The sequence below is a fragment of the Brachyistius frenatus genome, unplaced genomic scaffold (assembly GCF_029030835.1).
Source record: "Brachyistius frenatus isolate BFR_SWC_R1_liver_20210118 unplaced genomic scaffold, ASM2903083v1 Contig_159, whole genome shotgun sequence".
Classification (NCBI taxonomy): domain Eukaryota; kingdom Metazoa; phylum Chordata; class Actinopteri; family Embiotocidae; genus Brachyistius; species Brachyistius frenatus.
This window is the reverse complement of record NW_027210758.1, coordinates 725,840-740,007: the sequence shown is the minus strand read 5'-3', so window position 1 is coordinate 740,007 and position 14,168 is coordinate 725,840. Positions and strand designations below refer to the sequence as shown.

Genomic DNA, 14,168 nt, shown 5'->3' with positions numbered 1-14,168 from the left:
AGCTGTGTCCCTGCCCTCCGTCTGTCTGTCTCTCAGGGCTGCTGTCTTTCTCTCCTCTCAGCAGCGGATTCTCTTTAATCTCAGATAAATTGGTGTGAATCCTGAACAGTGACTCACACACACACACACACACACACACACACACACACACACACACACACACACACACACACACACACACACACACACACACACACACACAGACAGACAGTGAGTTTGGTAAAAGTCTCTGTTACTCTGACTGTTTGACTATTTTTCTCTCATCTGGTAGATTTGATTTATCTGCTGTTAAAACGACGTGTTCTGTATGTGGATGTGATTCATAGAAAATAGTTGCAAAACAAATAACATGAAGTAACACATTCACACACAGTGTTGATACCAATATAATCCAGTGTAAACCCTCTACATGCCAGACGCACACACACACACACACACACACACACACACACACACACACACACACACACACACACACACACACACACACACACACACATTTAAGATACTAATATTTGTCAACGGTTGATAAATATTGATTAACCTTAATTAACACCATAACAAGCATTAATTAACATTTAACTAAAGTGTAAATAATCATTTATTAACAGTGTGCATGTTTACTGAGGTGCTAATTTATTCATTATTTAATAGTTTACAAGCAGATATTAGCATTAGTTAATACAGTAATAAGCACTAACTACTGTGTAATTAATACAATAATTAACATTAAGTAAGTAAATAAATGTCTCTCGTTAACATTTATTATGTTATTTAAGACACTAATATCTCTCAGTGGTTGATAAATATTAAATAACCTGAATTAATACGAATCGTTATGACGATGACTTTTGTTTTGAGCGTAGCGTTCAGGGTCAAACACGTGAACCTTCACGCTTCCCTCATAATGTGTTGTGTTGAAGCAGTTTTTTTTTTTTTTGTGTCACTTGTTTCAGTTCAGTCTGAAAATATTTGAGCTTCTCAAAAAAAAAAAAAAAAGCATCTTTGTGTCTGTGATTCTTTGAAGCTTCATGAGGAAGCAGCTGCAGCCGGACGGGGAACAGCTGGAGGGCGTCGGCCAATCAGAAGACGGGACCCTTCGAGGAACGACCTTCACAAGCGAAACGAGGTGACGCACGCACGCACGCGCGCGCGCACACACACACACACACACACACACACACACACACACACACACACACACACACACACACACACACACACAGTGTTGGTGGCTGCTCGGTCAGGCAGTAACTACGGTTCGACATTCCTCTGAGGCTCCACAGTAAAGCTGCAAAATCCCAGTAAAAGCTCTGCAAACACACACACACACACACACACACACACACACACACACACACACACACACACACACACACACACACACGCACACACATGTATATTAAAAGGATTAAAAGGCACATAGACTATAGGTACCACTGACCATGAGATCACATGTCCTAATAAAAACAACGTGGGAACAATGAATCATACATACAGGTCAGACGCTTAACATGAGGTCTCACACACACACACACACACACACACACACACACACACACACACACACACACACACACACACACACACACACACACACACACACACACACTGAGCTGAGAACAATAAACTCTATTTATGGACCATCATGCACTCAAACACACAAGAACAGAAACACACAATAATCCCTGTGTGTGTGTGTGTGTGTGTGTGTGTGTGTGTGTGTCGTTTGTGTGTGTGTGTGTGTGTGTGTGTGTGTGTGTTTTGTGTACTTGCACCAAGCAGACGTTGATTGTAAAATAAAACCTAGTTGTAGCTAACAGGAAGCTGATGTTGGAGGATTATGAATCGTGTAAATAAATAGAAAGGACGTTAAAGTACAAAGTTATACGAAGTTATATGAAGTCTTCTATCTGACCTACTGACTGCTCAGCATTGTTTTTATTTCTTAACCTGTCAATTTTTATTAATCGATTCATTTGTTGCGTCAAAAAGATATGTCAGTGTCACTTTAACCAACAATAATATTACTTATTGTATTATAGTATATCGTTTATTTATTTTTTTTATCATATTTTAGACGATATGCCTTTTTTATCATGTCGTCCAAAATATGATAAAAAAAAAGTCATACTATAGCATGTCGTCATAAAATGTGATAATAAAAAGTCACACGATAGCATAATTGTAATTGTTTGTTTTATTAAATAGTAAAACAGATTTCTTTCACAGTCTACACGTTAATATTCCTGCAGATGTGATAATTTCATGTTTTGCGTCTCCATCGATAAAATATCTTTAACAGGACCGTTCACGTGTAAATGTTAGGAAATGTCACAGCGTTCCTCCGTCACATCTCATGTTTTCAGCTTCTACCCCAAATAAACTTACCTTTTATAATTTAATGACAGTATTTTTGATTTTTTTTTTCTCCAGGATTATCAGAAAGGTTTTTTTTTTCAGTTTGTACAACTCAAAAACAACTCGTAGTTTATTTAAAGAAACACCAGCTGCTCTACACGTCCTGAAGATCTGAGTAAAACCACAAACCTGAAAGCACTTAAATCTAATGTTTGCATTTTAACTTGATATTTAAAGTGGAATAAATTAAACTTCACTGCAGATTTTTATAGAGAAAAAAAAACATGCATGTTTCTTCTTCATCGTGCTCTTATTTTGAAGGTGTGTGGTCCTCCTCTTCCTCCCCGCTCGGGCCTATCATTTTATAATCCAGTGTCGGTACTCTGCTACATAACAGTGTTAAAAAAACTAAACGAGAGCTCCTTAAATATGTCACAATTAAACCAATATATATATATCGCTTACAAAATAAAAAAAAAAACTTTTTTTAATGACACCGTAGAGAATCATAAAAAGTCCAGATGAAGCAGCTGGATTTTACTGGCACCTGCGTTTCATAATTCAGTTCTGGCTCCATCTTGAAAGTCCAAAGAAATGGCAGAAAAATGTGTTAACCTCCTCCTGCAGCGCCCCCCGGTGGCTGCACTCTGCCATCTATAGTTTTGTTTCCATGTGTGGGAACCAGGAAAACTTAAAAAAGAAACTGTACATCCAACGTCTTCAATGAAGTTGATGTTAGTTTTCGACTAGTTTTGAACTCTGTTTTAAACCTGGTTCTGGACTGGTTTTCAGCTTTGCTTTAAACTGGTTTGGAACCATAATTTGGACCTGGTTTCAGACAGGTTTTGGATTGGTTTATAGCTCCGTTTTGGACCTGGTTCCAGACTGGTGTTAGCCTTGTTTAAGACCTGGTGTCCAACAGGTTTTAGCCTAATTTTAGACTGGTTTTAAACTCTGATTTGGACCTGGTTTTGGATGGATTTTGGCCTTGTTTCAGACCTGGTTTCAGACCTGGTTTCTGACCTGGTTTCAGACCAGGCTTTAGACCTGGTTTCAGCCCTGGTTTAAGACCTAGTTTCAGACCTGGTTTCAGACCAGGTTTCAGACCTGGTTTCAGACCTGGTTTTAGACCTGGTTTAAGATGAGGACTAGTTTGTCTGAGTCCTGTTGAAGCTGCAGGTTTCAAAGCGGACTGACGGCGACCCAGACGTTTCCTTCTACTTGAACTGTTTCCTCTCCAGCCTCATCAGTGGACGTCCAACATGGAGCTCAGAGACTTTCTGTCGTTTACACGGATCGATATTAAAATGAATCAAAGACTACGTCAGTGTGTCGAGTCTGAAACGTTCCCTCGGCTTCCTGGTCTTCTAGTGTTTTCCTCTGTGTGAAGGTTTCTGTCCGTCAGTCCAGCTGGAGGCTTCACACACACCTTCGCAGAGTTCCTCAGAGTCTCTAGGATTTGTACACCTGGTGGTTTCCTCCGGCGGCGCTGGGAGGCAGCGTGGCGCTCCCTCCCTGCTGGACGTCCACGAAGCCCATCCTCTGCCTCCTCTTCCTCTGCTCCGTCATCTGGACACAGGAAGTGGTGAGTCCACATGGAGCATCATCAACACCAGCTTTTATTGGATTATTCGACGGTCGAGTCCCGCCTCCGCCACCTGAAGACCCTCACACCTGTTCTCATCTGTTTACACCTGTTCTGATTTGTTTACACCTGTTCACGCATGAACAGGTGTGAACATGCGTGAACAGGTGTGACGCTCTAGAACTCGTCCAGGTGGTCGAGGCGGGACTCGAACCCGCGACCGTGTCCCTCCCCCCCCCTTCTCCCCCGCGTATGCGAGTACCTGCTCCTTCAGCTCCGTCAGCTGCGTCGTCAGCGTGGTCACCACCTTCATGGTTGACGCCAGTTTGTCCTGCAACATCCTCATCTCGTTCTGCTCCCCGTCGCCGTCGGTTACCACCAGCGACATGGCCTGCATCCGCGGAAACCAGTCCAGGTTGTTGTTCTGAAAACAGAAGGAGACGTTAGTGACTCGGGACGTCGGCCGTGTTTTTCTCCGCTACCTTTTTTGAAATTCCGACAGATCGTCCACCTTGATCATGTGAGACACGTAGCTCTCCGGTCCCGTGTAGTCCGTCTTGTTCTTCTCGCGCACCAGGACGATGAAGTACAGGTAGTTCCAGATGTTGTGCTCCAGTTTGATGTGCTCCTCGAACGACACCGTCTTGTTGTCGAATTTGTCTCTCTCCAGACCTGCAGGGGGACAAACGGACAGTCAGACGCTTTGTCTTCCAGGTCGACGAGCAGGACGTGTCGGCCGATTGGTCGGAGTGTCTCCCTGCTGTCGGCCGATTGGTCAGAAACTCACCGCAGATGAAACACGTGGTCTTCAGGATCTCCTCCTTCTTCTGCTTCTCGCTCCTCAGGTCGGCGAAAGTGTCGATGATGACGCCGAAGATCAAGTTGAGGACGATGATGATGACGATGAAGTAGAAGAGCAAGTCGTAGACGACGCGGGCGGGAAACAGCGGCTCCTGAAAAAAAACACCAACGGACGATTCACAATGAGTTTTTTTGTATTATTTAAGTCGTGTTATTGCTAATAAATGATGTGTAGTTGCTTCTTTTCGCCTTCAGAGGGCAGTAAAAACGACTTCCTCACGTTCTTGGAAGGTTTCCGGAGAACGTCTCCGACTCCTCCTCCGTTCCTCAGACCGTGGTTCAACACCGTGACGATGCACATCAGCAGAGTGTCGCACGCCCGCTCCGTGTTCGACTCGTCTGAAACACGCAAACATCACGTGAAAAACGAGCTAAAAACACGCCGACGGGAAGCCGCCTGAGACCGTTGCTCACCTTCCTCCTCGGCGACGTCGGTCTCTGCGGTGCAGCTGACTCCGTCCGCGGTGCACGACTTGAGGAAATCCTGCGAGGCCTCGGTGTGTTCAGGAGCTGCGGGACAGAAACACCGGAAACAAAACTGAGGAGACGAACTGCTGACGATACGACGGATTTAATTTTTGCTCGACAGGGTTCACACTCAAACGTTAAACTTTCACTGACTAGAAAGCTGAAACTACATATTAAATACACGTCCAAATACTGTTTGCAGATGCTAAAGAATATATTTAACAACAACGGTCCATCCATCATCCATTATCCATCCATCATCTGTCCATGACAAGCTGTAACCTGACTGCACCCCAGGCCTGTCAATCAAAAAACAAGACACGCCCCCAAAACAGGTCTTTTTTAATCTTCTTTTCTAATGAATGAGGGTTTATTTTCAGATGGACCTCCAGAAAACTAATAAGAAGGAGTGACTTTAGCTAACAACACCGAGATAACTGATGGACACATTTTATTCACTTTGGATTTGATGAGAGAAGTTGAATGGGAGTCTATGGAGCCGGAGGCTTTTTGGAGACGACCTCTAGTGGCACTCGCTGGTATTGCAGCTGAAGACACTTTCTGCAATCAGCCTCATTTTCCAGACCCGGAAGCTACGAACACTTTTATATTCAGCCTGTGGTTCTGACTGCAGGTAAAAACCAAAACATTCCCTCAGTTTTACCTGCAGCGATCTGCGCCAGCGGGTCCACCTCCATGATGAAGTCCTCCTTCAGGCAGAGGAAGCCCACGATGGAGAAGAGGTAGACGAGGATGAGGGCGAGCAGCGCCGTCAGCAGGATGGAGCGACCGTTGCGCGTCACGCTCTTGATCACGTTGAAGAGCGTCTCCTCGCGGTAGATCAGGTCAAAGAGCTGAACGGGAAGCAGAGAACGTCAAGCTATTCTCACTCCTCCAGAAACGACGCAAACGTCATCGAAGGTGTTCGGGTTTACCAGGATGCTGTAGAAGAGCTCGTGGACGAAGAGGCCCAGCGTGGAGGTGAGCACGTAGGCCAGGTGGTAGTTGAACTCCACGTCCATCACCATGGCCTTGTAGCCCATGATGAAGGTCCCGTTGTTCCCCACGAAGCTCACCACAAACACCACCTTGTTGATCAGCTGGTGAAACACACGGAGAGAGAGAAAAGCAGCCGGTCGTCATGGTGCTGGAGGGGCAACCGGAAATGATGAGACGCATCGACGTCCAATCACAGCAGAGTATTTTAAAAAGAATAAATATCAAATATCAACGCAATTTATCCTGAAAACTCAACTAGTTCGGTGATTCTAAACACGGGGAGTTAAAACTCAGGAGCTACGTTTAACTAATCTAGAAAACAGAAATTGGTACTTAAAAAAAAGAAAGTAACAGTATTATAAAAAATAGTCAGATGCAACCGTGACGACTCTGAGTAAATAAAAACAAGCAGCTAAAAACTAAAAAGCTTTAAAAAATCAATTAAAGGATGTAAACAGATGAAAGTGACTGGATTTGGAGGTCAAAGGACAGAAAATGTTCCCAGTGAACAGGTTTTCCAATAAAGGTGGGCGGGGCTTGTGATGACCAGATGTCCCCCTTATGGGCGGAGCTTGTGATGCCCAGGTGTCCCCCTTATGGGCGGGGCTTGTGATGCCCAGGTGTCCCTTGTGGGCGGGGCCTGTGATGCCCGGATGTGCCTTACGTTGAGCGAGCCCAGCAGGATGAGCGTGTTGCCGATGCCCAGGTGGTAGATGGAGCGGAGGATCAGAGCGAGGGTGAGCGGCTGCAGGCCGTAACGCTGAGAGAACAAACACAGGACCGACAGACCGGTGAGGATCCAGAAGAGCATCAGCAGCAGGGAGTCGTCGATCGCTCCGGCTGGGAGGAGGAGGAGGAGGAACCACAGAGAAGTTCCAGAATCATGAACTGTGTTCACAGACGACTGTTTTCAGAAGTGTTCCTGAGCCCATGCAGTGATTTCCACTGACAGAATTGTGTCTGTTTTGAACCACAGAGAAGTTCCAGAATCATGAACTGTGTTCACAGACGACTGTTTTCAGAAGTGTTCCTGAGCCCATGCAGTGATTTCCACTGACAGAATTGTGTCTGTTTTTTAAATTTTATAGTTTTAGACTTGTTGCGACCATCAAAATGAGCCCATATCTTTCTTAAAACAATAAAATGTCTCAGTTTCAACATTTGTTGTTTTTTTGTTCTATTTTCAATTAAAATATGAGTTTACATGATTTATAAATCATCACATTCTGTTTATATTAGTGATAGTAGTGTCACTACTTTTTTGGAGATGGGGCAGTATTTGCAGTAGGTGTAGTACTTGCAGCACATGTAGGACTTGCAGTAGGTGTAGGTGTAATACTTGCAATAGGTGTAGTACTTGCAGTCGGTGTAATACTTGCAATAGGTGTAGTACTTGCAGTAGGTGTAATACTTGCAGTAGGTGTAGTACTTGCAGTAGGTGTAATACTTGCAGTAGGTGTAGTACTTGCAGTAGGTGTAATACTTGCAGTAGGTGTAGTACTTGCAGTAGGTGTAATACTTGCAGTAGGTGTAGTACTTGCAGTAGGTGTAATACTTGCAGTAGGTGTAGTACTTGCAGTAGGTGTAATACTTGCAGTAGGTGTAGTAGGTGTGAGGGGGGGGGGGGGGGGGGGGGGGGGGGGGGGGGGGGGGGGGGGGGGGGGGGGGTGTAGTACTTGCAGTAGTACCTTGTCCGGAGTTGTAGGGGTAGAAGAAGGCGATGATGAGGTTGATGAAGACGGCGAGGTTGAAGGAGATGGTTCCCCACAGACTCATCCTCCTGGAGAACCAGTACAGCACTGGCATACCTGCACACACACACACACACACACACACACACACACACACACACACACACACACTCTCAGTGACCCTGCTCCACGGTTTCGCACCCCCCCCCCCCGCCCTCCCCTGAATGGAAAGCATCCGTCTGAACTCACTCCGCAGCTTCTTCTGCCACTCCATCTCTCCGTGTAGGAAGGAGGTTTGCTCAAAGAAGTGCGTGACCTTTGACCCCTGCTCGTCCTGCTCCGTGGTGTTGAACACGCGGATCTTGGACTCCTCGGTCAGAAACTCACAGATGGGGTGAACGGGAAACACGATCTGCTCCATGCTGCGGTCGTCGCGCACAATCTGAACACACAAACACGCATCGGTCACGTGACGTCAGCGACAGACATTCAGTGCTGCAACATGGTACTAACAGTAGTATTAGTGGTACTTGTAGTACTAGTACCTCTATCTGGGAGGTCAGCAGGTCGTAGTACTCCAGAGGATCTTGTTCCACGACTGCAGCTGGAGCTGAAGACTTCAACATCTGGGACAGAGGACGGTTGTTCAGGTTCAACTGTAGAGACACAAACAGGAAGTGTTAGGGGATGGATGGACGATTGGTTGGATGATGGATGGATGGGTGGATGGATAGATGGATGGATGGATGGATGGTTGGATGGATGGATGGATGGATGGATGGATGGATGGATGGATGGATGGATGGATGGATGGTTGATGGATGGATGGATGGATGGATGGATGGTTGATGGATGGATGGATGGGTGGATGGTTGGATGGACGGATGGATGATGGATGGTTGGATGGATGGATGGGTGGGTGGGTGGGTGGGTGGGTGGATGGATGGATGGATGGTTGATGGATGGATGGATGGATGGTTGATGGATGGATGGATGGTTGGATGGACGGATGGATGGTTGGATGGATGGATGGATGGTTGGGTGGGTGGGTGGGTGGATGGATGGATGGTTGATGGATGGATGGGTGGATGGTTGGATGGATGGATGGATGATGGATGGATGGATAAACTGATGGTTGGATGAACTGATGGTTGGATGAGCGGTTGGATGTTTACCATGGAGGAGATGCCCTCCTCTCCCTCTTTCGTCTTCTTCTGAGGTTTCAGGAGGTTCTGCAGGACTTTGTTGTGTCTCGCCAGCTGCAAACAAACAAACAAACAAACAAACAAAAGTCTCGTTTACAAACAAGTGATCCAGGAAATCCAGGCGGCCAATCAGGAGCTGGCGTTTCAGTCACCTGCTGAGCCAGGATGTATATGTTGTGTCCGACCTCCCGGGGAGAAACCTCCACCTCCTCACACTCTGTCTCCTGCTGGTAGGCCTTCTTTATCACCTCCACCTACGCACACACACACACACAGTTTTTTGTTTTTTTTTATCTCCACATGACCTCCGACCTCTTAACAGCAGCTTCCTGAAACATCTGGTTTGGGACTCTGACCAGCTCTCTCGGCCGCAGGTTGAACAGGATCCTCTCGGCGTTCTCGCTGTCATGGCGACTCTCCATCAGAGCCAACAGCAGCTTGGAGGCGTTGTCCTGGCAACAGGAGAGGAACACAGCAAGCAGTCAAAACATCCCGTATCTTAAGAGTATACGAACATTTTCTCTGGAAATCATCAAAACCCAACGTGCGGAGCGGACGATCCTCACGCGCAACCGGTCTTCATCAGAACCGCGTCAGTTCCGCCGGGTCGGGTCGGCGCACGGCGAGCGTTCGTACCTTCAGCTGCAGCACCATCTCCATCTGGTAGCGGCACAGAGGGCTGATGTCGTTGAGGATCAGAGCGGTGATGATGTCGATGCCGTTGGACTCGTGGGTCACGATGCACGTCTGGAACGAGAACACACAACGCAGAAATCCAGACGATGGCGGGACGTTAGTGCCTCATTGGTGGGCGGAGCTACAACGAGTCCGTTTCCTCTCCGAATTCAATTCCTCTGACGGCGCTCGGGGTTTTAATTCGGACTTTCTCCGTCCCCTCATAGAGACGTCAGGAGAAGCTGTGAAAGGTGTTTCTCCCGAAAACATTCTAAATTTGACTGAATTAAAGACTATAAGTCGCCAGCTAAGCAACGTGAATCCTACAACAACCCATAATGCAACACTCTGTAGACGACTCATGGTAATCTCTCCCATCTAAAAAAAAAAAAACCCCACCTGATTACACCCAGATGAATCAAACAGTGGCGGTGGTGTAGTAAGTTATTTCCACCACAGGGGGGGGCAACACTAGCGTCTCATTCCAGATGTGTTGTTACTCTTTATATCACATTTATTTATGTATTTTATCTGTAAATTATCAGGATATCTTCAACACAGTCCGAGCAGCAAAATGTTGTTTTCTAGGTATAAATAAATAAATGCAAAAAAACCCGAATTAAAAACATGAATAAATGAAACAAATCTACTTTGATAATATAGAAATTGAATATATTTCCACTCTTTTAATACATAAAACTTTAACAGATAGAAATTTTAACTCTTCACCTATTTCTGCATTTATTTATTTATTTACTCTTTAAATCCCATCTGTTGATATTTATGATGAATAAAACGGTGTATTTCTACCTGGTTTTCCTGGCAGGGGCCCTGGCAGTACTCCGTGAGCGTCTCCAGTGTCTGGGTGATCAGGTGGACGTTAGATTCGTTGATGTAGAGGCCCAGCAGGCCCAGCCCGCCGGTGGTGCTGCCGCACATGATGTCCAGGAACTGAAGCGTCTCGCACACCAGGTTGTAGTTGGCCTTGTTGTTCTGGCAGCGCAGGAAGTTCTGACCAAAACACAAAGTCACAAACGCGTTCGTTCAAACCTCGAATCGTCGAGGAGCGGCTGCACTTCCTCTAACGGCCACTAGAGGGTGGTATAAAAACCAGAACCGACCGGATTGAAGTGAATAACGCCGTTGGTCGGCTGAATGATGCAACTTCCTGTGTCCATTTCAAATTAAAAGTCAATGTTTCAAATCAAAATCCCTGTATTTTTTCAAACACGCTCATGTTCATATACTCAAATGATTAGTTAGCAATTGTTCATTCGTTAATATAAACTAACCTGTAGGTCCTGGTTGGTGAGTTAATACAAACTAACCTGAAGGTTCTGGTTGGTTATAGGTTAGTTAATGTAAACGAACCTGTATGTCCTGGTTGGTTATTGGTTAGTTAGTGAAAACTAACCTGCAGGTCTTGGTTGGTTATAGGTTAATTAACTAGTTAATGTAAACTAACCTGCAGGTCCTGGTTGTGGTTCTCACAGAGCAGCTGCAGGAACCTGAGGATGGGCTTCATGATGATAACAGCTGGTCCCATCTCCGTCTCCACCTCCCGCTGCTCTGCTGCCGGTTGGACCGGCAGGGCGGCGGCACCTGCGACCGGAGCGATGGGCTGACCCTGGACCAGCAACGGGAGACTTGCCGAACCAGGAAGTACGAGTGCTGAAGAACCACCTTTTTTTAAAAGAAAAGAGAAACATAATAATAAAAAATAAAAAAACACAAACTTTACAAAAACAAATGAAAACCAAACTACTTCTAAAAAACCATCCAGATGGAGACTAGAATAAATAAAATAGAATAAAAATCTGTTACATAAACAAAATTATATACAAAGAAGTTAAATAAAAGTGAAGGCGTGTCGTATCCTACAGGGAACACCGTTAACTTCACCGTTCTCCAGCTCCTTCTCGTTGGCCTTGTGCGTCATCTCGCCCACGTTCACCGAAACGGTGGCTTTAATGTCCGTCTGAGCTTCTTTCATCCTGTCGTGAAGGACTTTGAAGAACTTCTCGGACTTGTTGTCGCCCATCATCAGTTTGTAGAAGGAGTTCTGCAGGAGACGGACGGGAAGCGAGAGATGAGCAGGTTAACTTACAATCCAGTCGGATTCATCTTCAGGTCTGAAACGGTCCAAGTTCAAGTCAAACCAAATCTACAAAGTTCAAAACCGAGTCTAAAGTTAATCTGAACACAAGTCCAAACTAAGTCTTAAACTGAGTCCAAAATCAAGTCTGAAAGAAGCCGAATTCAAGTCCAAAACAAAGACCAAGTCTAAAATAAGTCAGAGATCAGGAACAAAACTGGGTCTAAAACCCTCCAAATATCCAAAGATTAAACACAATCAAAAACCAGGTCTGAAAGAGTCCAAATTCAAGTCCAAAACTGAAACTGTCTAAAATTAAGTTGAAATCCGGCCCAAAACTAAGTCTAAAGTCAAGACTAAACCAGTTCAAAGTCTAAGTCCAACATCAAATCACACATCAAATGTGTGTGTGTGTGTGTGTGTGTGTGTGTGTGTGTGTGTGTGTGTGTGTGTGTGTGTGTGTGTGTGTGTGTGTGTGTGTGTGTGTGTGAGTGACCTGTATCTCGGTGTTGCCTCCCTCCAGCAGACAGATGGCCAGCTGGATGCTCTCCTGGAAGATCTTGTCGTTCTTGGTGCTCATCACCAGGTCGGTGAAGAGCTTCGTTCCTCCTTCGCGGTCCAGACGACACTGAACCGTCACCACCGCCGCCCAGTCGCGCTCCTGCTCCACGCCTGACGCACAAACACAGATTATTGTGTTAAATAGAAGAAAAATTAGGATTCTCTGGTCATCAGGTTCTTAAACTTTCACCAGACGGCAAGTCAAGCAAAGTCTCATAATCATACTGCATGCTTCATTAACAATTATCAGGTATTTTATATGTAAATTATCAGGATATCTTCAACACAGTCCGAGCAGCAAAATGTTGTTTACTGCTGAACATCTGAGGCTATTTTGAAAAATTATATAAATAAATAAATGCAAAAAAAACCAAATTTAAAACATGAATGAATAAAAAAAAAAACTACTTTGACCATCATGAAATTGAAAATATTTCTACATTTTAATACATAAAACTTAATTTTTTATTTTTTTTTTTAACTCCACCTATTTCTGCATTTATTTATTTGTTTCTCTACATTTATATATTTTGAGGTTGTTTTTAAGTCTGTCGTCACTTTAAACTACGGCGTCATTTTTCATAAACAAGTAACATTTCTGAGAAAAAAACAAAAAACAAAACTGTCAGAATATTTTTGGTACTTTAAGACTAAAAAAAAAAAATCAGCTGATTACTATGAAATTATCAGAAAAGTTTCCGGGGAATTTAAACAGGAAAATTCAAAATGTGTAAAAAAACCACCTCAGATTTAAATAAACTGCCAGCAGTGCACATTTTTACATCCACATATCAGACCGACTTCTCTACACTCACATCACTGATCATTAATATTATCATCAGTTTATCGCTTTTATCCACATTCAATCTTTCCGTCTCACCAGCAGCCTTCAGCTATTTGTTCAAACATTTCTCTGTGTTCACACTTCCTGGCTGTGATGTCACTTCCTTTCAGAAGATTAAACAGGAAGTCCATCAGTGGGATGACTGACAGCTCTCTCTCTCTCTCTCTTGTTTGGATTATTGTCATGTTTTCTGTTATTTTGTATTCTTCTATTTTACTTTCACTCTTTCCTTTTTGTTTGTGGTTTTGCTGAATACATTTTTCAGTCCTGTTTTTCCACGGTGCTTTTACTACCTGTGGCTCCGAGCTCAGCCAGGTCGTTCTTCGGGTTGTTCTTCTTGTTGGGAAACAGGTAGTTCTGCAGTAAAACCTTCCGCAGGGAAATTCCCTGTAAGAAAAAAAGAATGGGACAGGAAGTCACTTCAACCTCCTTCCTCTGAACAGAAAGTCATCGATGAACAGACTAACCACGTTAGTTAGACTTTCTGACGCCATCCGAACCATAAAAATTCAACTTTAAAAAAAAAATCACGGCTTTTGATTTGATGTGGATTCTCGAGCATTTCTGTGATTTTCAGAGCCTGGATAGCTCAGTCGGTAGAGCATCAGACTTTTAATCTGAGGGTCCAGGGTTCAAGTCCCTGTTCAGGCGATGATCTTCTGCTCTTAACCTTATAAAGTCTTGAGAAGATTTGGACCGGTCAGCTAACAACATTAAAACAAATTGCAGGTTGTCTGTCACAGTAAATGCATAAGTAGAATTAATTTCACGGTGAGTTAAAGTCTCTTATTAGTCTCACCATGCATGCTTATCATGACATGTC

At 44.5% G+C, this 14,168-nt stretch overlaps 1 protein-coding gene and 1 non-coding gene across 3 annotated transcripts in view; one reads left to right on the top strand and one right to left on the bottom strand.

The window, feature by feature from the left end:
• Positions 1-2,182: 2,182 nt before the first annotated feature.
• Positions 2,183-14,168, bottom strand: part of itpr3 (inositol 1,4,5-trisphosphate receptor, type 3) — a 43,785-nt gene continuing 31,799 nt past the window's right edge. For both annotated transcript variants that reach the window (XM_069716544.1, XM_069716545.1), the window contains 21 exons: positions 13,639-13,732; positions 12,437-12,612; positions 11,748-11,907; positions 11,311-11,528; positions 10,656-10,856; positions 9,807-9,917; positions 9,527-9,622; positions 9,323-9,424; positions 9,141-9,224; positions 8,511-8,621; positions 8,215-8,407; positions 7,963-8,082; positions 6,939-7,114; positions 6,211-6,375; positions 5,940-6,129; positions 5,222-5,317; positions 5,028-5,146; positions 4,734-4,899; positions 4,458-4,618; positions 4,209-4,370; positions 2,183-3,930 (listed from right to left, as the gene is read on the bottom strand). In XM_069716544.1, the coding sequence (XP_069572645.1) occupies positions 3,814-3,930; positions 4,209-4,370; positions 4,458-4,618; positions 4,734-4,899; positions 5,028-5,146; positions 5,222-5,317; positions 5,940-6,129; positions 6,211-6,375; positions 6,939-7,114; positions 7,963-8,082; positions 8,215-8,407; positions 8,511-8,621; positions 9,141-9,224; positions 9,323-9,424; positions 9,527-9,622; positions 9,807-9,917; positions 10,656-10,856; positions 11,311-11,528; positions 11,748-11,907; positions 12,437-12,612; positions 13,639-13,732 (3,018 nt within the window). In that variant the 3' untranslated portion in view covers positions 2,183-3,813. The remainder of the gene's footprint in view (positions 3,931-4,208; positions 4,371-4,457; positions 4,619-4,733; positions 4,900-5,027; positions 5,147-5,221; positions 5,318-5,939; positions 6,130-6,210; positions 6,376-6,938; positions 7,115-7,962; positions 8,083-8,214; positions 8,408-8,510; positions 8,622-9,140; positions 9,225-9,322; positions 9,425-9,526; positions 9,623-9,806; positions 9,918-10,655; positions 10,857-11,310; positions 11,529-11,747; positions 11,908-12,436; positions 12,613-13,638; positions 13,733-14,168) is intronic.
• trnak-uuu (transfer RNA lysine (anticodon UUU)) lies at positions 13,924-13,996 on the top strand. Its single transcript has one exon. It is a non-coding gene; the product is annotated as a tRNA-Lys (tRNA).